Raw genomic sequence first — 18058 nt, forward strand, 5'->3', positions numbered from 1 at the left:
AAACGTTAACACACAAGACGACATACATTTTGGTAACCGGCACTGTGGTTGATTACCTCCTCCGTTTCTTGTAGTAGCTCGTGGGCGCACGCTGATTACGAGTACTGTTCAAGTGATTGGTGCTGGATTATGTGGAGCGGAATCGCTTGTGCGTTCGGCTCCTTCCTCTTGGCCCTCGGCCTCAGCCCTCAGGACAACCTGCTCTGCTCTGCTCCACCCATCATCCGCCCAACGTTTTTAAATACGTACGTGATCCGGGCGGTGCGGGCGCCGACAAGGAGGCCACGTCGCGGTCGCGGCTCGTGGCCGCGGAGGCTCGCGCGGCGCCGTCCCCGGCCCGGCTCGAACGACCGCGTCTCGTCCCATGCCCGGGGTGTCAAGTGACAGTGAGAGGTAGGCAGGCAGGGCCGCGTCTCTGTCCCGCAACCACGTCAACAACCAGAAACTAACATCCGCTTAAGAATCCAATGATATATTTTTGATAACATATAACTTATACTCCCTCCGTTCCTAATTGTAGTGCGCATAAGTTTTTCACGAAAATTCCGCAATGTAGTGCGTACTTCTAGCTGCGAGCGGTTTTGGACGAAAACACCCTCCCACCGAGCAGCGCAGGCTCCACCGCATCGTCTCTCTCCCTTATCTCTTCTCGCAGCTTTTCCCCCACCTCGACCTCCTGTAGTATGAACGCGGAGGGCCAGCTCCAGCTCGGGCGAGCCCACACAGGGTCGGCGGCGCAAAGCAGGGCCACCAGCCGCAGGAGCTCGACGAGCGCGCGGAGCTCATCATGGAGCCGTCGACGAGGCTGGGGCGCTGGGCGAGTTTCTTGGACATGCATAGAGGGGCAGCACGCCGGGGTCGCGGTGGCTGCGGCTCACAAGAACCAGAGCCCAGAGGCGCCGCCGATGCTGTTGTTCGAGGATGGGAGAGTGCGACTCCGCGCCCACGGCCGGTATCTGCGCGTCTGCCATAGCCGATGTCTTCACGGCCACCACGTGCAAGAACGGCGTATCCGCGTCGAGCGCGTACATGGCCGGCAGCGACGCCGCTGCTCGAGGATGGGAGTGCGCCTCCGCGCCCACAGCCGGTGTCCCCGCATCCGCAACGACTGACGTCTTTCCGTCCATGGCCGGCGGCGGCACGTCCTGGGCCCGCATCCCTGGCCGGTGTCGTCTTCGTGTCCCCGTGTCCATGGACGGCGGCGCAGAGCAGGTTCACCAGCAGCGGGAGCATGCGCAGCTGCGCACCGCATCCTGGCGGCAGCGGGAATCGACTGGCGGCGGCGGGATTGGACCAGCGGCAAGGAAGGTGTTGTCGCCACTCCGAGAACGCCGCCGTTCTTGCAGATGGTGGCAGCACGCCGGCGTTGGCTTCTTGTGCGGCAGCGGCAGCGGCTTAAAGGAGCCAGAAGAGCCATCCACGCCCACCGCGTCCAGCGTCCATGGCCAGCGTCGCCGTGTCCTTGGTCAGCATCCCGCTTCCCTGGCCGGTTTTTTGCTGGCCGTAGACGCTCGCGTCGGACACACATACCAGTGTACTAGTACTGCTAGGAGGGACAAACCATGGAGGAGCGAGGGCTTTCTGGTCTAAAAATAAACGCCAGCACACACATTGGTACCTGCGCTGAAATCTATGCGCACTAGATTGAGGAACGGAGGGAGTATTTAGTTAGTCAAATGGATGATTTAAACTACGCGCACGGACGCCCTCTAAACCGAGGCGGAGGGAGTATCTGATATCTGTATTCGAGAAAAAATGCGTATTCGTATTCAAAACATCTGCATCCCATCTGACCGCCTCGGCCCACCAATACAACTCCTCCCTCGCCCGCGCGTGTTCCTGCCCAGCGTCAGTTGCCCGCATTCATGCCGATGTAGAGCGCACCGCTCCATATTGAAGACGGTCCAGGACGGACACGACCCTTCACTGCTTCCGCCATTGAAGCGGCGCGCCGGCCGAAGGCGCCGCCCGCGACGTGTCTCCGGTGTCTGTGTCTGTTCAATGCCGGAGACGCGTGATTGGACAGGATGGATATCTACCACACACATTCAATGCCCTGTCCGTCCATATGTAGCCATTAAGCAGACTCGTCGGCCCAGAAACCCACTCTGGCGCCGCGCATTGACACACCCAGACACCTCGCCTCACCGGACTCCATTATGTAACGGTGGCCACACCCGGTACTCCACACCAAATACAAGCCGCCCCCTCTCCCTTGCACTGCATTCGTCATAAGTACAGACGGCGAAGCTCTGTGGGAGAGCCTTTTCAAGGAGATGAAGCACACCGTGGCCGCCCTTGCCGCCGCCTGACAGAGCTGTTGTGCTAGGCGGATTGAGGCCGGCTTGCCGACCAACTCGCCCGAGGTCTCCGACGACGAGGACGACAACACGATGGAGACGGGCTCCGACGGCAATATGCTTGGGCTCCCACACCTCCTGTGCACTCCGACTTCACCGTGGGGCAGGCGCATGTGCACTACAACGCCGCCATGGCGGAGGTGCAGCATGCGCCGACGTCTTTGTCGGTGTTCCAGCAGGCGCAAGAGGAACATCGGTACAACCTATTCCTTCTGGAGCAGCACCGGTTGGCGGAGGGCCAGATCTACGGCGAGCACATGAGCGAGGAGGCTGTGGCGGCCATGGCAGCGGCGAACGCCAACTTCATCGCGGAGCAGTGTGCCATCTACGATGTTGTCCGGAAGCGGCCGCCGCTGAGGCGTAGCTCCAAGCGATCGCGGGGAAGAACAACGCCAACCGTGCCTCCTATGCGCCACCCATGAACCATCAAGCCCGGTGAGATGACGACAGCATGGGTGCCACCATTGCCATCATGGACCTCACGTCCACTGGCGACGGACAAGGCGTCGCTCCTCCGAGGATGAGTAGGGCACAGGAGGCGACATGGCCTTGTATCCCATGTGGGCCGGTCCGTCCTATGTTTTACTCTTCCTCGCCGGAGACCACACCTTCACTTCACGTGTCTTATAGCCGGCGATCATGGAGACGACAGATGAAGGATGACACGGGCTTGGACATCGGGCGCCACCGCCGTAGGATAGGTTTAGGATCAGGTCTTTTTTTTTGTAAATGTTCGAAATGTAATGAAAATCCATCGTGTTTGTATGAAATCCGTCATGTTTATATGAAATTCGGCTGTGTTTGCATGAATTTCATCCGTTTTGTTGATAAGTGTTTGCAATGTATGCGGCTAATGCTGGATGGCGGCCTCCGGCATCCGTTTCCGCAGACTGGTCCCCCTGTCCGCGGGCGGATGCGGGAGGAAATTTACGGGTCGCCGTTGGAGACACCCTAAGAAGTGGTCAATTTTCACTTTTTATATGATTAAACTTAGAAATTAATATGCATTATAGTAATATATATTCCTAGACTAGACTATCATTGACTTATCATATATCGCAACTTGATTATTTTGCGTCACATAGTTATTGATTTATTTTCTGTAACTAATATGTCGCCAAATTGTAAGATATTCATATCCATTCAGAACAGAGTAAACACCCGATAGATAATCATATTCAAGTAACATCCGCTCCGCATTCATATCCAATAACATATGTCTTCATGTTCATATTTATTTTTAAAAAATATGAAAACTGAAGTGGGAAGAACACTATCCGATCCGCACCCGACCTGTTTCCATCCCCAGGCGAGACCTCTGTCTGTCGTTGCCAACATTGTGTTTGCAGCAACCATCATGTTGTCCGACCACCCCCATCATCACAACAACAACCATCCCGTGCAACATCACCGGTAACCTTTGTGGTTGCCACCATTACACCAACGTTATTGCTGCATTCGGCGACACTGCACCCTCGAGGCCTTGCCCGGGTGCAACATCGGCACGACAGCGAGCACCGAATTCTCCTGCCTCACGAGTCACGACATCCATGCAACCCCTGCCTGGAACTAAGTGGTATCGGGTGTGCAACGCCGGCTCCAACTCGCCAGCACTCACCGTCTAGCTGACACCGTGATGTCCCCCTTGCAACATCGAAAGTGTAACCCCTTGAAGCACCAGCTTTTCTGCGTGGATCTGAATCCGAGCAGCATGGCTACGCGCGGAGGAGCGAGCGAAGGAAGCGCCACCGCGGGGAGCTTTGTTTGGTTGTGCTCGATGGAGGGAGGTAGAGGAGGTGTGTTACACAGAGAGATTGGAATTTAGAAGTCATCAAAAACCAAAGCACTATGCGCATGCTCCTAGGGGGATAGATTGGTAGGAAAAGACCATTGCTCGTCCCTGACCACCACTCATAAGGAAGACAATCAATAAATAAAATTATGCTCTAACTTCATCACAAAGCGGTTCACCATACGTGCATGCTACGGGAATCACAAACTTCAACACAAGCATTCTTTAAATTCATAATCACCCAACTAGCATTACTTTGATATTATCACCTCCATATCTTAAAACAATTATCAAGCATCAAACTTATCTTAGTATTCAACGCACTCAAAAGAAAGTTTCACATATCTTGAATACCAAGTATAATAATGTTAAGCAAATTACCATGCTATTAATGACTCTCAAAATAATCTAAGTGAAGCATGAGAGATCAACGATTTCTTCAAAATAAAACCACCACCGTGCTCTAAAAGATCTAAGTGAAGCACACGAGTAAATGAAAAACTACTCAAAAAGATATAAGTGAAGATCAATGAGTAGCTAAATAATTATGCAACTATATGAAGGCTCTCTCTTATTAAAGAATTCAGATCTTGGTATCTTATTCAAACAGCAAACAAAATAAAATGACATTGCAAGGATAGCACAACTCAAGTGAAGAAGCAAAAACTTAGGCTCAACCGATACTAACCGACCATTGTTGAAGAGGAAAGGTGGGATGCCTACCGGGGCATCCCCAAGCTTAAATGCTTGAGACTTCTTGAAATATTATCTTGGGGTGCCTTTTTATCAAAAGCTTCATTCACAACAAACTCAACAAGAACTCGTGAGATAGGTTAGTAAAAACCAATGCAAAATCTTATTATTTTCTACTGTAAAAAATCACTTAAATTATTATTCAACATTGCATACTAAATGTCTCTGTATATTTAATACTCCTATCATCAAATAGAATCATTAAACAAGCAAACATATGCAAACAATGCAACTATAACAGCAATCTGCCAAAACAGTACAATCTATAAAGAATGCAAGAGTATCAATACTTCTCTGACCCCGAAAATTATGAACTAAAATTCCCACTGTAATAAATTTATCAGAGCTTAATATGCAAAAATATTCAATGTTATACCATTCTCTGACTTTTCTAGGGAATTTTTGCAACAGCGGTAAACTTTCTGTTTTCAAACAGCAACATGTATAATTGCAAAATAAGCATGGCAAAGGCTATCCTTGACTTTTTATTGAAACTAAAGATGCAAAACATTATTCTAACTAACAGCAATAAAAAACTAACAAAAGAAAATGACGCTCCAAGCAAAACACATATCATGTGGTGAATAAAAATATAGCTCCAATTAAGTTACCGATGAATGAAGACGAAAGAGGGGATGCCTTCCGGGGCATCCCCAAGCTTAGGCTCTTGGTTGTCCTTGAATATTACCTTGGGGTGCCTTGGGCATCCCCAAGCTTAGGCTCTTGCCACTCCTTATTCCATAGTCCATCGAATCTTTACCCAAAACTTGAAAACTTCAACCACACAAAACTCAAAACAAAACTCGTAAGCTCCGTTAGTATAAGAAAATAAAACCACCACTTAGGTACTGTAATGAACTCATTCTAAATTAATATTGGTGTAATATCTACTGTATTCTAACTTCTCTATGGTTCATACCACTTAATACTAGCCATAGATGCATCAAAATAAGCAAACAACACATAGAAAACAGAATCTGTCAAAAACAGAACAGTCTGTAGTAATCTGTATAAAACATATACTTCTGGAACCCAAAAAATTATGAAATAAGTTTCTGGACCTGAGAAATTTGTCTATTAATTATCTGCAAAAAGAATCAACCTAAAAGCACTCTCCAGTAAAAAATGGCAGCTAATCTCGTGAGCGCTAAAGTTTCTGTTTTTCACAGCAAGATCACATAAACTTCACCCAAGTCTTCACAAAGGTTCTACTTGGCACTTTATTGAAACAAAAGCTATAAAACATGATTACTACAGTAGCATAATCATGTGGACACACAAAAACAGTAAGGGTAAATATTGGGTTGTCTCCCAACAAACGCTTTTCTTTAATGCCTTTTTAGCTAGGCATGCTGATGACAATGATGCTCACAAAAAAGATAAGAATTGAAACATAACGGGAGCATCATGAAGAATATGACTAGCACATTTAAGTCTAACCCACTTTCTATGCATAGGGATTTTGTGAGCAAACAACTTATGAGAACAATAATCAACTAGCATAGGAAGACAAAACAAGCATAACTTCAAAACTTTAAGCACATAGAGAGGAAACTTGACATTATTGCAATTCCTACAAGCATATGTTCCTCTCTCATAATAAGTTTCAGTAGCATCATGAATAAATTCAACAATATAACCAGCACCTAAAGCATTCTTTTCATGATCTACAAGCATAGAAAATTTACTACTCTCCATATAAGCAAATTTCTTGTCATTCGGAATAGTAGTGGGAGCAAACTCAACAAAATAACTATCATGTGATTGAAAATTAAGATCAAGATGACACGTTTTATGGTTATCATTATTCTTTAAAGCATACGTGTCATCACAATAATCATCATAGATAGGAGGCATGCTTTCATCATAGTAAATTTGCTCATCAAAGCTTGGGGGACAAAAAATATCATCTCCATCAAACATAGCTTCCCCAAGCTTGTGGCTTTGCATATCATTAGCATCATGGATATTCAAGGAGTTCATACTAACAACATTGCGATCATGCTCATCATTCAAATATTTTATGCCAAGCATTCTATGTAATTCTTCTTCTAGCACTTGAGCACAATTTTCCTTTCCATCATTCTCACGAAAGATATTAAAAAGATGAAGCGTATGAGACAAACTTAACTCCATTTTTTTGTAGTTTTCTTTTATAAACTAAACTAGTGATAAAACAAGAAACAAAAAGATTCGACTGCAAGATCTAAAGATATACCTTCAAGCGCTAACCTCCCCGGCAACGGCGCCGGAAAAGAGCTTGATGTCTACTACACAACCTTCTTCTTGTAGACGTTGTTGGGCCTGCAAGTGCACAGGTTTGTAGGACATTAGCAAATTCCCCTCAAGTGGATGACCTAAGATTTATCAATCCATAGAAGGCGTAGGATGAAGATGGTCTCTCTCAAACAACCCTGCAACCAAATAACAAAGAGTCTCTTATGTCCCCAACACACCCAATATAATGGTAAATTGTATATGTGCACTAGTTCGGCAAAGAGATGGTGATACAAGTGCAATAAGGATGGTAGATAAAGGTTTTTGTAATCTGAAATAATAAAAACAGCAAGGTAACAAGTGGTAAAAGTGAGCGTAAACGGTATTGCAATGGTAGGAAACAAGGCCTAGGGTTCATACTTTCACTAGTACAAGTTCTCTCAACAATAATAACATAGATAGATCATATAACAAGCCCTCAACATGTAACAAAGAGTCACTTCAAAGCCATTAATAGCGGAGAACAAACGTAGAGATTATGGTAGGGTACGAAACCACCTCAAAGTTATTCTTTCGGATCGATCTATAAAAGAGTTCGTACTAGAATAACACCTTAAGACACAAATCAACAAAAACCCTAATGTCACCTAGATACTCCATTGTGACCTCAAGTATCCATGGGCATGATTATACGATATGCATCACACAATCTCAGATTCATCCCACCAACATAAAAGTACTTCAAAGAGTGCCCCAAAGCTACTACCGGAGAGTCAAGAACGTGTGTCAACCCCTATGCATAGGTTCCCAATGTCACAAAACCCGCAAGTTGATCACCAAAACATACATCAAGAGGCACATGATATCCCATTGTCACCACAGATAAACACGGCAAGACATACATCAAGTGTTCTCATAAAAGACTCAATCCGATAAGATAACTTCAAAGGGGAAACTCATTTCATCACAAGAGAGTAGAGGGGAAGAAACATCATAAGATCCAACTACAATAGCAAAGCTCGGGATACATCAAGATCGTGCCATAGAGGGAACACGAGAGAACACGAGAGAGAGAGAGAGAGATCAAACACATAGCTACTGGTACATACCCTCAGCCCCGAGGGTGAACTACTCCCTCCTCGTCATGGATAGCACCGGGATGATGAAGATGGCCACTGGTGATGGATTCCCCCTCCGGCAGGGTGCTGGAACGGGCTCCCGAGAGGTTTTTGGTGGCTACAGAGGCTTGCAGCGGCGGAACTCCCGATCTATCTTCTTCTCTGGAAGTTTTACGATACGTAGGTATATATGGGTGCAGGGGGTACGTCGGTGGACCGAAGGGGGGGGGCACGAGGCAGGGGGGCGCGCCCCCCACCCTCCTGGGCACCTCCCTTCTTCCCCGACGTGCACTCCAAGTCTATCGGATGGCTTTCCTTCCAAAAATAATTTCTCCAGTTGATTTCGTTCCGTTTTGACTCCGTCTGATATTCCTTTTCCTCGAAACACTGAAATAGGCATAAAACAGCAATCTGGGCTGGGCCTCCGGTTAATAGGTTGGTCCCAAAAATAATATAAAAGTGGATAATAAAGCCCAGTATTGCCTAAAACAATAGATAAAGTAGCATGGAGCAATAAAAAATTATAGATATGTTGAAAACGTATCAAAATGCATCAAGTGCCATAAGTTTACCTAAACGCTGAATGTAATTGGTCTCGCTCGCCATACAGGCCTACGGTGCAGATGTTCGGTGTTCCTTTCTCCCTCCTTTAATCAAGTAATCCTTAAACGCTGCAGCCATAACATTTCCTCTTTGTATAGGAGCTCATCAAGCTCGTTCATTTTCTGCTTACTTAACAACCTTTCGGCATTACCTTGTTGCACACTTGCTAGCTCAGTTCGCAGCTTCTCAATATCACGCAGTACATGTCCGAAGTTTTTGCTTCTCCGCTCCCTCATCACGTCATAGTTAAGCAACCAAAAAATAATTCTTAATTGAAGATATATGGTAGTGTTTTTTTATCTAATTGGGTAAATGACTAGTGAAGTGCTATACTTATCGGTAATCTATAGCTGATTACAAGCTCATATGCTCTCAGGCGAATAGTAAAATCAGAAGAAAAAGAAAGCAAAAAAAAATCTGAAATTTTTGTACATAAAAAATGAATAAGTTTTCTATGGGCGTGCAAATATCGTGGCGATTTGACATCGGAGGATCTTGGGACGTAAATAACAAAATCAACGGTCCAAAATCAAAAATCTTGAACCTTTCTCAAAACGTTTTTTTTTGTCAAGAGCTCCTTCATTGTCAAATCACCACGAAAATTTCATACACCTATAAACCTTGTGCATCTTTATTGTCAATAAATTTCTTTTTTATATAATTTTTTCTATTTTTTTGTAATTTCAATATTGTGCACTCATTCACTTTTTTTTTGAGAAATAAACGTATTCATTTAGTTTCGGCCCGCGACAACCCCAGCAGCTCTCTCAAAAGGAAAAAAAACAGTGAGCTGAGCACACACAGCCTCGTGAGAACACAGCCGCCGCCAACACCGACGCCGGAGAGCGGCCGGAAGATGGTCTTGCCGGCGATCCCCGACGAGCTCCTGGTAGACATCTTCCTCCGCCTCCCCGCCCCAGGTGACCTCATCCGCGCCTCCGCCGCCTGCGCCTCCTTCCGCCGCCTCGTCGCCGACCGCTCCTTCCTCCGGCGCTTCCGCAAGATCCACCCCCCGCCCCTCCTCGGCTTCCTCTACCCAGGGCAGCACCGCTTCCACCCCGCCGTCCGGCCTCACCCCTCCGCACCGGCGGCCAGCGCCGTCGCCCTCGCGGCCGACTTCTCCTTCGCCTTCCTCCCCGCCCCCGCCCGGAACTGGTCCGTGCGGGAAGTCCGCGACGGCCGCGTCCTCCTCGACAGATCCCGCCGCCACGACTCCGGTGATGGATTGGAAGCCCTCTTCAAGCAGATGGTGGTGTGCGACCCCTTGCACCGGCTGTATCTCCTGCTCCCCCCAATCCCCGATGACCTAGCCGCTTCGGTCGTGGACCAATTCCTGATAGAAGGGCATTGCTTCGCCGAGACCTTCCTCGTCCCTCCCGGCAACGGCGACGAGGAGGCAGCAGCTGCCACGGAGGAGGAGGGGACATCATTCCGGGTGATCTGGATGGTGCTGCTTCAAGCTAAGCTAGTGGCCGCTGTCTTCTCTTCCGGCACAGGGAAATGGCGAGCCTTTTCAAGCAAGCTGTTGCCGGGCTTCGTCGTGTCGCGCCATTACGCCCATGGCTGCTTCTACTGGGTTTCAGGTTCAACTGAAAAATTGCTGGTGCTTGACATTCAGAGGATGAAGTTCTCCATGGCCGACCACCCGCCCTGTGCCAGACATTCGGGCGATGATGTGGCCATTGTGGAGGCAGGCCAAGGCATGATCCGGATGTTGGTGCCTAAACCCGACACATCTCGCCTTAAGTACAACGTTTGGCGAAACAATGCTGGGATTTCTACCCAGTGGCAGATGGAGAAGAGGACATTCTCGCTGGATTCTGGGTCCTTGCTCACGGGCGCGGTGGGGAGGCACCTGCTCCTATATCAGTGTGGAAGCTCGTTGGTCAAGTCAGGTGGTTTCACGCTGGACGTCGACACATTGCAGTGTGAGAGGGTGTGCGCTTCTTTGCCCAAACCGTCTCACATATATTGCAACTTCCCACCGTTATTGGCGGCGCCGACAGTGTCAAGTGGTAAGCCTGATGTTGAATGCCAGAAACCTGCTTCCCTTCATATCACTATCACACAGCTTACAGTTCAAATGATCGCAATGTTTATCTCCTCTAAACAACATATTTGTCATGCAAAATAATTCGTACCTCCTTTCCTTAGAAATCCCAATTGTTTTCAGTTCACGCATATTTTTATCTCCTCTTCATGACATCTATCTTGAGTTGTAGCTCCGCATGTTGGGACACTTTATTTCATCTATAGTAAGTTACTAAGGTTCCGCACAAAAAGCAAATTCACCCATAGTGATTTACATCAGTACTTGCTGTCAAAAACCCAACTTTGTTCGCCTGCACGCAAATGTAAACCTTTTTACATCTTCCCCTGTTGGCAGTGCACTTTTGTGATTCATGGTGCTGCCATTAGTCTTTCGAATTTATCATCTTTGGTATTGAACTCTGATAATTTTACAACCAGGATATCACCTTTGTTTAGCCTACTGTTGCAATGGAACCTAGTAACCTTCTACCGGATTGCCATTGGTGCTTTCTATGTGCAAATGTTATTTATTTAATTTCCTCCTTTAATCATCTTCCTTTCCTTTTTGTCTGTGCTTCCTGTAACTTCTTTCTCACGCGCGCCCTTCCTTTGAAGCATGGAAACACACAAATTAGAGTACTACACAATTGCCCTTGGTTGCTGCATGATTGAGACAATTAAGATTCTTTTTTGACAGAACTTGGTTGAATTTGTGAGTACAGAATTGCTGGATTTGATACCGGGTTCTCTATTCATAAGTTACCTGTGATTTTATTAAACCTTGATCACATTACTATTGTTTTCCAGTCAACATAGAACCATTCGAATCTCAAGGTCACTTCATATATAAGATATTTTAACCTAAAGACTAATAGTTGTACGCCACAAAATAGGGTGATTTCAGCCTTGGTAGCGTGCAACTTTAACTCTTTAAGTGAAACTGTCAGACAAGTGAAAAATAGCATTGGCTTGTGTCAATGTAATGGTGTGACCCTGTGCAATGCAGCCAAACCCCACGCTGGCGTCCGGGGAGAGGGGGACGCCGTGCGGGTGCCTGAACTACGAGAAGCCGACCCTGGAGGCGTGGAAGCGCACGTCCTCGCAGCGGCCGCTCAAGCTCCAAACCCCTTGTTCGTCGGCAGCAACGATGCCGAGGCGGGTTGTGGTGGGCGAGGAGGAGGCGCTGGGGCTGGTGCAGGGGCTGGAGCTCCGGAGGGTGCAGGGGCGGGTGGCGTAGCTCGAGAGGGCGTGCAAGGAGGCGAGGGGCCTGCCGGTACCAGGGTGTCGAGGAGGACGACTGCGGCCAAGGGCAACAAGTCCTTCAGCTGGAGGGGCTGCTTGCCTTTTTGGATGTGATAGCCAGTCTCGGATCCTTTTGTAAGTTCATTCATTTGCCTGATGTGTTGTGCTGATCTCTTGGTTTGTGCTGCGTGTTGGTCACTCACTGGTTATTAGTCAGGTAAGGTAAATGAGCAAGACTGGCGGCTGAGCTGGGACTTCACCGTTGTCCCCTGTTTGCTTTTGTTGTCCTGTGAAATTGTTGCGAGATGACTGATCGGCAGTGCAAGTATTATTATTACTTGACGATTTCAAGCGCTGGAAGCAATTAGTACTCCATCTGTTCTTTTTTTTTACTTCGCGTGTTAGTCCTGCCTGTACAGTTTGACCAAATTTATATTGAAATTTTTCAACATCTACTATACCAGATAAATATAACACTATGACAAAGAATACCATTCCATGATGGATATAATGATATTGATTTGGTATTTTTGAACATTGATGATACTCCACGGAGTATCTTTTTTCTATGAACTTGGCAAAAAGAATACCATTCCATGGAGTATCTTTTTTCTATAAAGTTGGTAAAGTTTCAAACTAGAGCAGCGGAGGGATGGATGGTATAAGATGGTATTCAGTCAACCGTTTCGAGAGGATATTTACTCATAATTTGATGCACTCATCTGAGTTACCAGGCTATATATAATGGATGTTCTCTGTGCAATCTCCAACATACAGAGAAGAGGGCCGGACTGAACTTGATGTTCAGAAGTAACCGATGACAGTAACATGAAGTTGATCCAATATATGGATGAGTACATAGCAACACTGAAGCGCATCATACCATAGATACCGCACATAACCGAACAAGCACACCTGTAAATTCTTAAGGGCAAATATGGTTTGTATCAGTATGTAGGACATGGCACAGGACAAGATGAGACCCAAACATGTGTAAGAACCGAAGAGGGCGTGATGGCGACGGATCTCTATGGTTATTTTTCTGGTCTGCCTTTTTTAGTTCGATTTATACAACTGGTATATTTGATTACAGCATATGCATGCTACCTTAAAAAGACATGTATACTAGTCTGGTGTGCACTATCTGCAAACAGCATGAACACCGCTGTCCATCCGGAAAGGCCGCAGTCATGTTCATCTCTCTGCACTGAGTTGACACACGTTCATCTATTTAGGTTCTAAACTATGAATCAGTATAATTTTGTATGATGGTTTCTACATTTTCTCGACATTGACAAACGCTAGGGGAGAAGGAGTATATATGGTCTGCTTCTCTTCTGGAACAACGACTGGCTGATCGGCCTAAAAATGTTTACCAACTCTCACATTGATGTAGTGATCCGGAATGAATGTAGTGATCCGGAATGAAAAGCTAGGGGAGAAGGAGTGGAGGTTCACCGGTTTCTATGGAGAGCCAGCCGGCAAGATATAAAAGAAAAAATAGCCGGGAATTGCTCAATGAGATTCTTGAGGCTCATGAACAATTCGCAGGTCATGGTCGTGAGGAATGGCAAATGGGTGGATTCAGAGACGCTGTATATGGACGCATGGAGGTTTTATGACTTGGGTTATAGCCTTGGACCTTATACCTGGGATAACCAACAGCAAGGTTCAAACAACATCAGGTTTGCCTTGACACGGGACTGGGGATCATGATAGGTTCCAGGAGGCCTTTGATAATACGCCAATCACGCGCGTCCAAATGACAGAATCGGACCATCGTGCACTGCTTATATCGGTTCATAGCTCAAAGTGGCACACAGAGAACAAACCAGCCAGAAAATGCATGCATGGACTAGACATGATGGTTATGATGGTGAGGTGGCAAATGTATGGGTACCTAGGACTGGAGATCTGGCATAAGTTCATGAATCACTTGCCGATGTGCGCGGTAAACCCCAGTAGTGGAGCCGCACTGAATTTGATTCTTTCTCGAAACAGTTAAAATCTCAGAGGTCCGGGCTTGAAAACTTAAGAGGAGAATCCGTGGGTTGTGGCCCGTCGAGAACAGAGAAAAGCTTGATGCGCAGAATCTCATAGTTAGTATGCAGGAGAGAGGCACTAGATCTGTAATGTGCTCCTATCCAATTTAAATTGGAAGGATATCGCAATATGACATATTTTCATGCGCGTGCAAAAGGACGTCATGGAATTAACAAACTAAACTCTCTAGCTCGGGAGGATGGAGGTATTTGACAGATCATAAAAAGATGGGGCTCTTGGCTATCGACTTCTATAAAAAATATATTTTCACCGCCCAAGATGACACTAGGCCACAAGCGGTCACTTGTGCAATTGAGATTAAGGTGACCGAGGCTATGAATGAGAGATTGTGTGTTGTACGTCTATGATGCACCCAAGCAAGTCCCCATGAACTGAAGGTTTCATAGCATGCTTCTATATTCGACATTTGCCTATTTTGAAGGATCCAATGTGTACAACGATCTGACTCTTCTTTGTGACGGGTAAGGTATCAACTGCAGTTTCCACAGGTACGTGTGATCCTATGACGAGGCTTGAAGCCCTTGCGGCTAGAAAGGCGTTGCTCTCGTTGATGATTATATGTTGAGCGGATTCATATTGCCTCATGTTGCAAAGTGGAGGTGGATGACATCAACAGCGAAGTTCAGCCAGCTATGGTGCCATCATACAAGAAATTATATATCGCTCCTTGGCGCTCACCATTTGTAATGTTGTTCATGAGTTTGGAATCTTGAATTTCGAATCTTATAACCTCGCAAAAGTATGCACTATTATCTTTTGGGGTTGACCGTCATACTTTTTTTTAGGAAATGCCATCATGGCTACTTTATTGAATTGGTAATATAGTTACATCGTTTGCAACGGCATTCACCAGAAAATCTAGGGGTTCATCGACCCACTTACAAGCAGAATTACTATCATAAGCGTATTTTGCTAAAGAGTGGGCTACCTCATTAGTTTCACGAACACAGTGCATAAATTCTATAGATCCTATCATGCCAGCAAGGATAAAACAATCTGCGTAGATAGCCGATGTTTCGCTCCATATCCTGATCATGTCCTACACATGCATTGATGACCTCTGTCGAGTTGGATTCAATCTGAATTGAATGATAGCCCATGTCATTTGCAAGTAGTAGTCCATGTTACATAGCCAATACTTCAGCCGAGCATGCATCACTAAGGTATGGTATAGGGGAACATGACGCAGCCAGAAACACTCCATGGTCATCTCGTATAATTACTCCAGTCGCTCCTCTATTATCCTCAGTATAGAAAGATGCATCCATGTTCACTTTAACTAAACCACCAGCTAGTTTCTTCCATGTTATTCCAACTCGTTTTATTGCTCCTGAACGTTTTTGCTCTCTGAAAATTTAGGTAGATCGCTTGTATAGCTAAAGAGCTCCTGTTACTTGGGGGACGTTGATTCTGGTGAGTCTGCTGCCTTCTTAGCCACCACATGTACCAGCAAGAATTTAAGGATGACAATGTGTAGGGTATGGGTAGGGTAGAGCAATACCATACCCATACCCGTATAGTTAGTGGGCAAAAAAAATCTACCCATATCCGTACCCATGGGCATGAAACTTTACCCATACCCATACCCGACGGGTACCCGTACCCATTGGGTACCCAACGGGTAGAACAAATAGTACACAAGTTGTTCATAATTTTACGCTCATTGATAGCACAATTGACAAAAAATCAATTATGTCAGCTCAATAACAGGTAGACGAGTAATTGACCAATATCAAAATTTAAAAATCACAACATACTCTTAAGTCAATAGGAGTAGATAAGTCACATGACAAATTAATGACTAATTGAAGACAACTTAACATTAGTTCACCAACGGGCAAGGTATGGATATACCTGTGGGTACAAGACTATACATGTACCCTACCCATGACTTAATGGGTAGGATATGAGTACTACCCGTGGGTATAAAAGTGTGCCCATACCCTACCCATGCGGGTACGGTACTCGCGGGTACCCGTACCCGTGGGTAAAATTGCCATCCTTAAACAAGATACAACAATGCCCTCCTTAAGACCAACAGAAGGTAAATTAGGCATATTATTGTCAGGCAAACATAGCGAGTGTTCTAACACTGTTGAACCTGATCTATCAACCAACGTTGCATCTGAGATAAGCTCCGATAGTCCGAGTAAGCGCCACATCTCTACAGCACGGCCACACTGAAATAGCAAGTGATTGACATCCTCAGCTCCTTGCATATAGATTGGGCATTGGTCAATACTCCCAACATGTCTATTAGAAAGTATAGACTTGAGTGGTAGGATACCATGAAGCGCTCGCCAGCAGAAAATTTTGACCTTGCCTGGAGTTTGCATTTTCCATAAAATCGACCATATTGGGTTCTCCGATGATGGCCCAGCCCGCGACATTCCAGTATGCTGAAATTGATGTTTCCACTCCAAATGGTATGCCATTTAACAGAAAAATGTCCTGATCGTGTACCATGCCAGGCTACAAAATCAACAAATGAGTTATAGCTTACCGGAATTTGGAGAATGCGTGCAACATCTATTGGGCTAAAAATATCACAGAGGAGTTCTTCATCCCACTTTTCAGTAATAGGGCCTATTAGCTCATTGACCTTTGTAATCAAGACACCCGCTCTAGGGGTAACGACTTTCCTTGACGGGCTCGAGGGAATTCAGGGGTCATCCCAAATATTCACTTTCTCTCCATTCCCAATTCTCCAAATATGTCCTCACTTAAAAGTTTGAATACCAGCATAGATGCTCTGCCAAGTGAACGAGGCCCCCTTTTTCAGTCCTAGTGATAATAAGTCTCCGGAGGGGTAGTATTTTGCATGGAGAACTATGGCACATAAGGAATCTGGATCATCAAGCAGGCGCCAACATTGCTTAGCCAACATTGCTAAGTTGAAGGAGTGGAGGTCACGAAAGCCCATCCCTCCATCTTCTTTAGGAAAACATATTTTTCACCAAGCCCACCAATGCATTCTCTTGATTTTCATCATCCCCCACCAAAATCTTGCGATTACATTTGTGATTTCTTTGCACACCCCTTAGAAAATTTAAATACAGACATTGCATACACAGGGATTGACTGAGCAACAGACTTTAATAGAATCTCCTTTCCTTCTATGGATAACTGCTTCTCATTCCATCCACATGTTCGTGAACAAACTCTTTCAACAAAATGATTAAAACAATCACTTCTGTCAGCTCCCACTAGAGCTGGTAACCCAAGGTATAAGTATTTATCTGACAGGGGTTGACCGTCATACTTGGTTAGGCGGTCATATAATCTTTTATTTGTGCCCCTGTAAACATTGTGACGGGTTAAATAAAGCTCGTTTGAAAAAAAAAACTACGAGGCGAGACATATCCCCTCCCGTCCGCGTGCGCGTGCCGCCGATCCGAGGTCGCTAGGTTTTCCGTCGGTTGGTGGGCCGAAAGCCCATGCCGCGCGCCGCACTCCTCCCTTCCCTCCCGGCGCCCCGCATCCGCCCATTTTCCTCGCCGGCGGCGGCTCCCTCGTCCCTAACCGGCGGCGGCTCTTCCGCTCCTCTTGCGGCGCAGGGTCGAGAGTTCGGAGGAGCGGTCGGTTTCCGAACACAACTCCCCCCCTAACCTCCAAGAACCGCCGATGCTGCGGACGGCGGCCACGGCGGCGTTGCGGCGCGTCTCGCCGCCGGCCTCGCAGGTTCCGGCAGGATTCGTGCACGCGGAGTGTCGCCAGGGCCCGATACTGCGGGCGGCGTGGCTCCCCCTGTACAGACGACTGTCGAAGCTGCCCCCGGCGGCGTGCGTGGCGCCGGAGCTCGACCGGTGGCTCCGCGAGAGACAACCGCTCTCCCAGCACCAGCTCCTCTCCTACGTCCGCAAGCTCCGCAACTTCAG

At 46.6% G+C, this 18058-nt stretch overlaps 2 protein-coding genes across 3 annotated transcripts in view; both read left to right on the forward strand.

The window, feature by feature from the left end:
• Window positions 1-9663: 9663 nt before the first annotated feature.
• Window positions 9664-12467, forward strand: LOC119366335. 2 transcript variants are annotated; one of them, XM_037632060.1, is made up of 3 exons: window positions 9664-10858; window positions 11881-12251; window positions 12330-12467. In XM_037632060.1, the coding sequence occupies exons 1-2, from the start codon at window positions 9700-9702 to the stop codon at window positions 12228-12230; spliced, it is 1509 nt and encodes a 502-aa protein (XP_037487957.1). In that variant the 5' UTR covers window positions 9664-9699; the 3' UTR covers window positions 12231-12251; window positions 12330-12467. The 2 variants fall into 2 exon arrangements, with proteins under 2 accessions (XP_037487957.1, XP_037487956.1); XM_037632059.1 differs by having other exon boundaries at window positions 11881-12467.
• A 5114-nt stretch (window positions 12468-17581) lies between these two features.
• The window catches only part of LOC119366336 (pentatricopeptide repeat-containing protein At4g01990, mitochondrial-like), a 4643-nt gene continuing 4166 nt past the window's right edge, over window positions 17582-18058 (forward strand). The window contains exon 1 of the mRNA XM_037632061.1: window positions 17582-18058. Coding sequence (XP_037487958.1) covers window positions 17805-18058 — 254 coding nt within the window. The 5' untranslated portion in view covers window positions 17582-17804.

This window comes from Triticum dicoccoides, chromosome 2B, assembly GCF_002162155.2.
Source record: "Triticum dicoccoides isolate Atlit2015 ecotype Zavitan chromosome 2B, WEW_v2.0, whole genome shotgun sequence".
NCBI classification, from domain to species: Eukaryota; Viridiplantae; Streptophyta; class Magnoliopsida; order Poales; family Poaceae; genus Triticum; species Triticum dicoccoides.

Bases quoted from the DNA above. Each gene is read 5' to 3' on its own strand.
- LOC119366335 (XM_037632059.1), top strand. From the start codon at position 9,700: ATGGTCTTGCCGGCGATCCCCGACGAGCTCCTGGTAGACATCTTCCTC. The intron at 10,859-11,880 runs GTAAGCCTGATG...TGTGCAATGCAG, and splicing joins GGCGCCGACAGTGTCAAGTG to CCAAACCCCACGCTGGCGTC.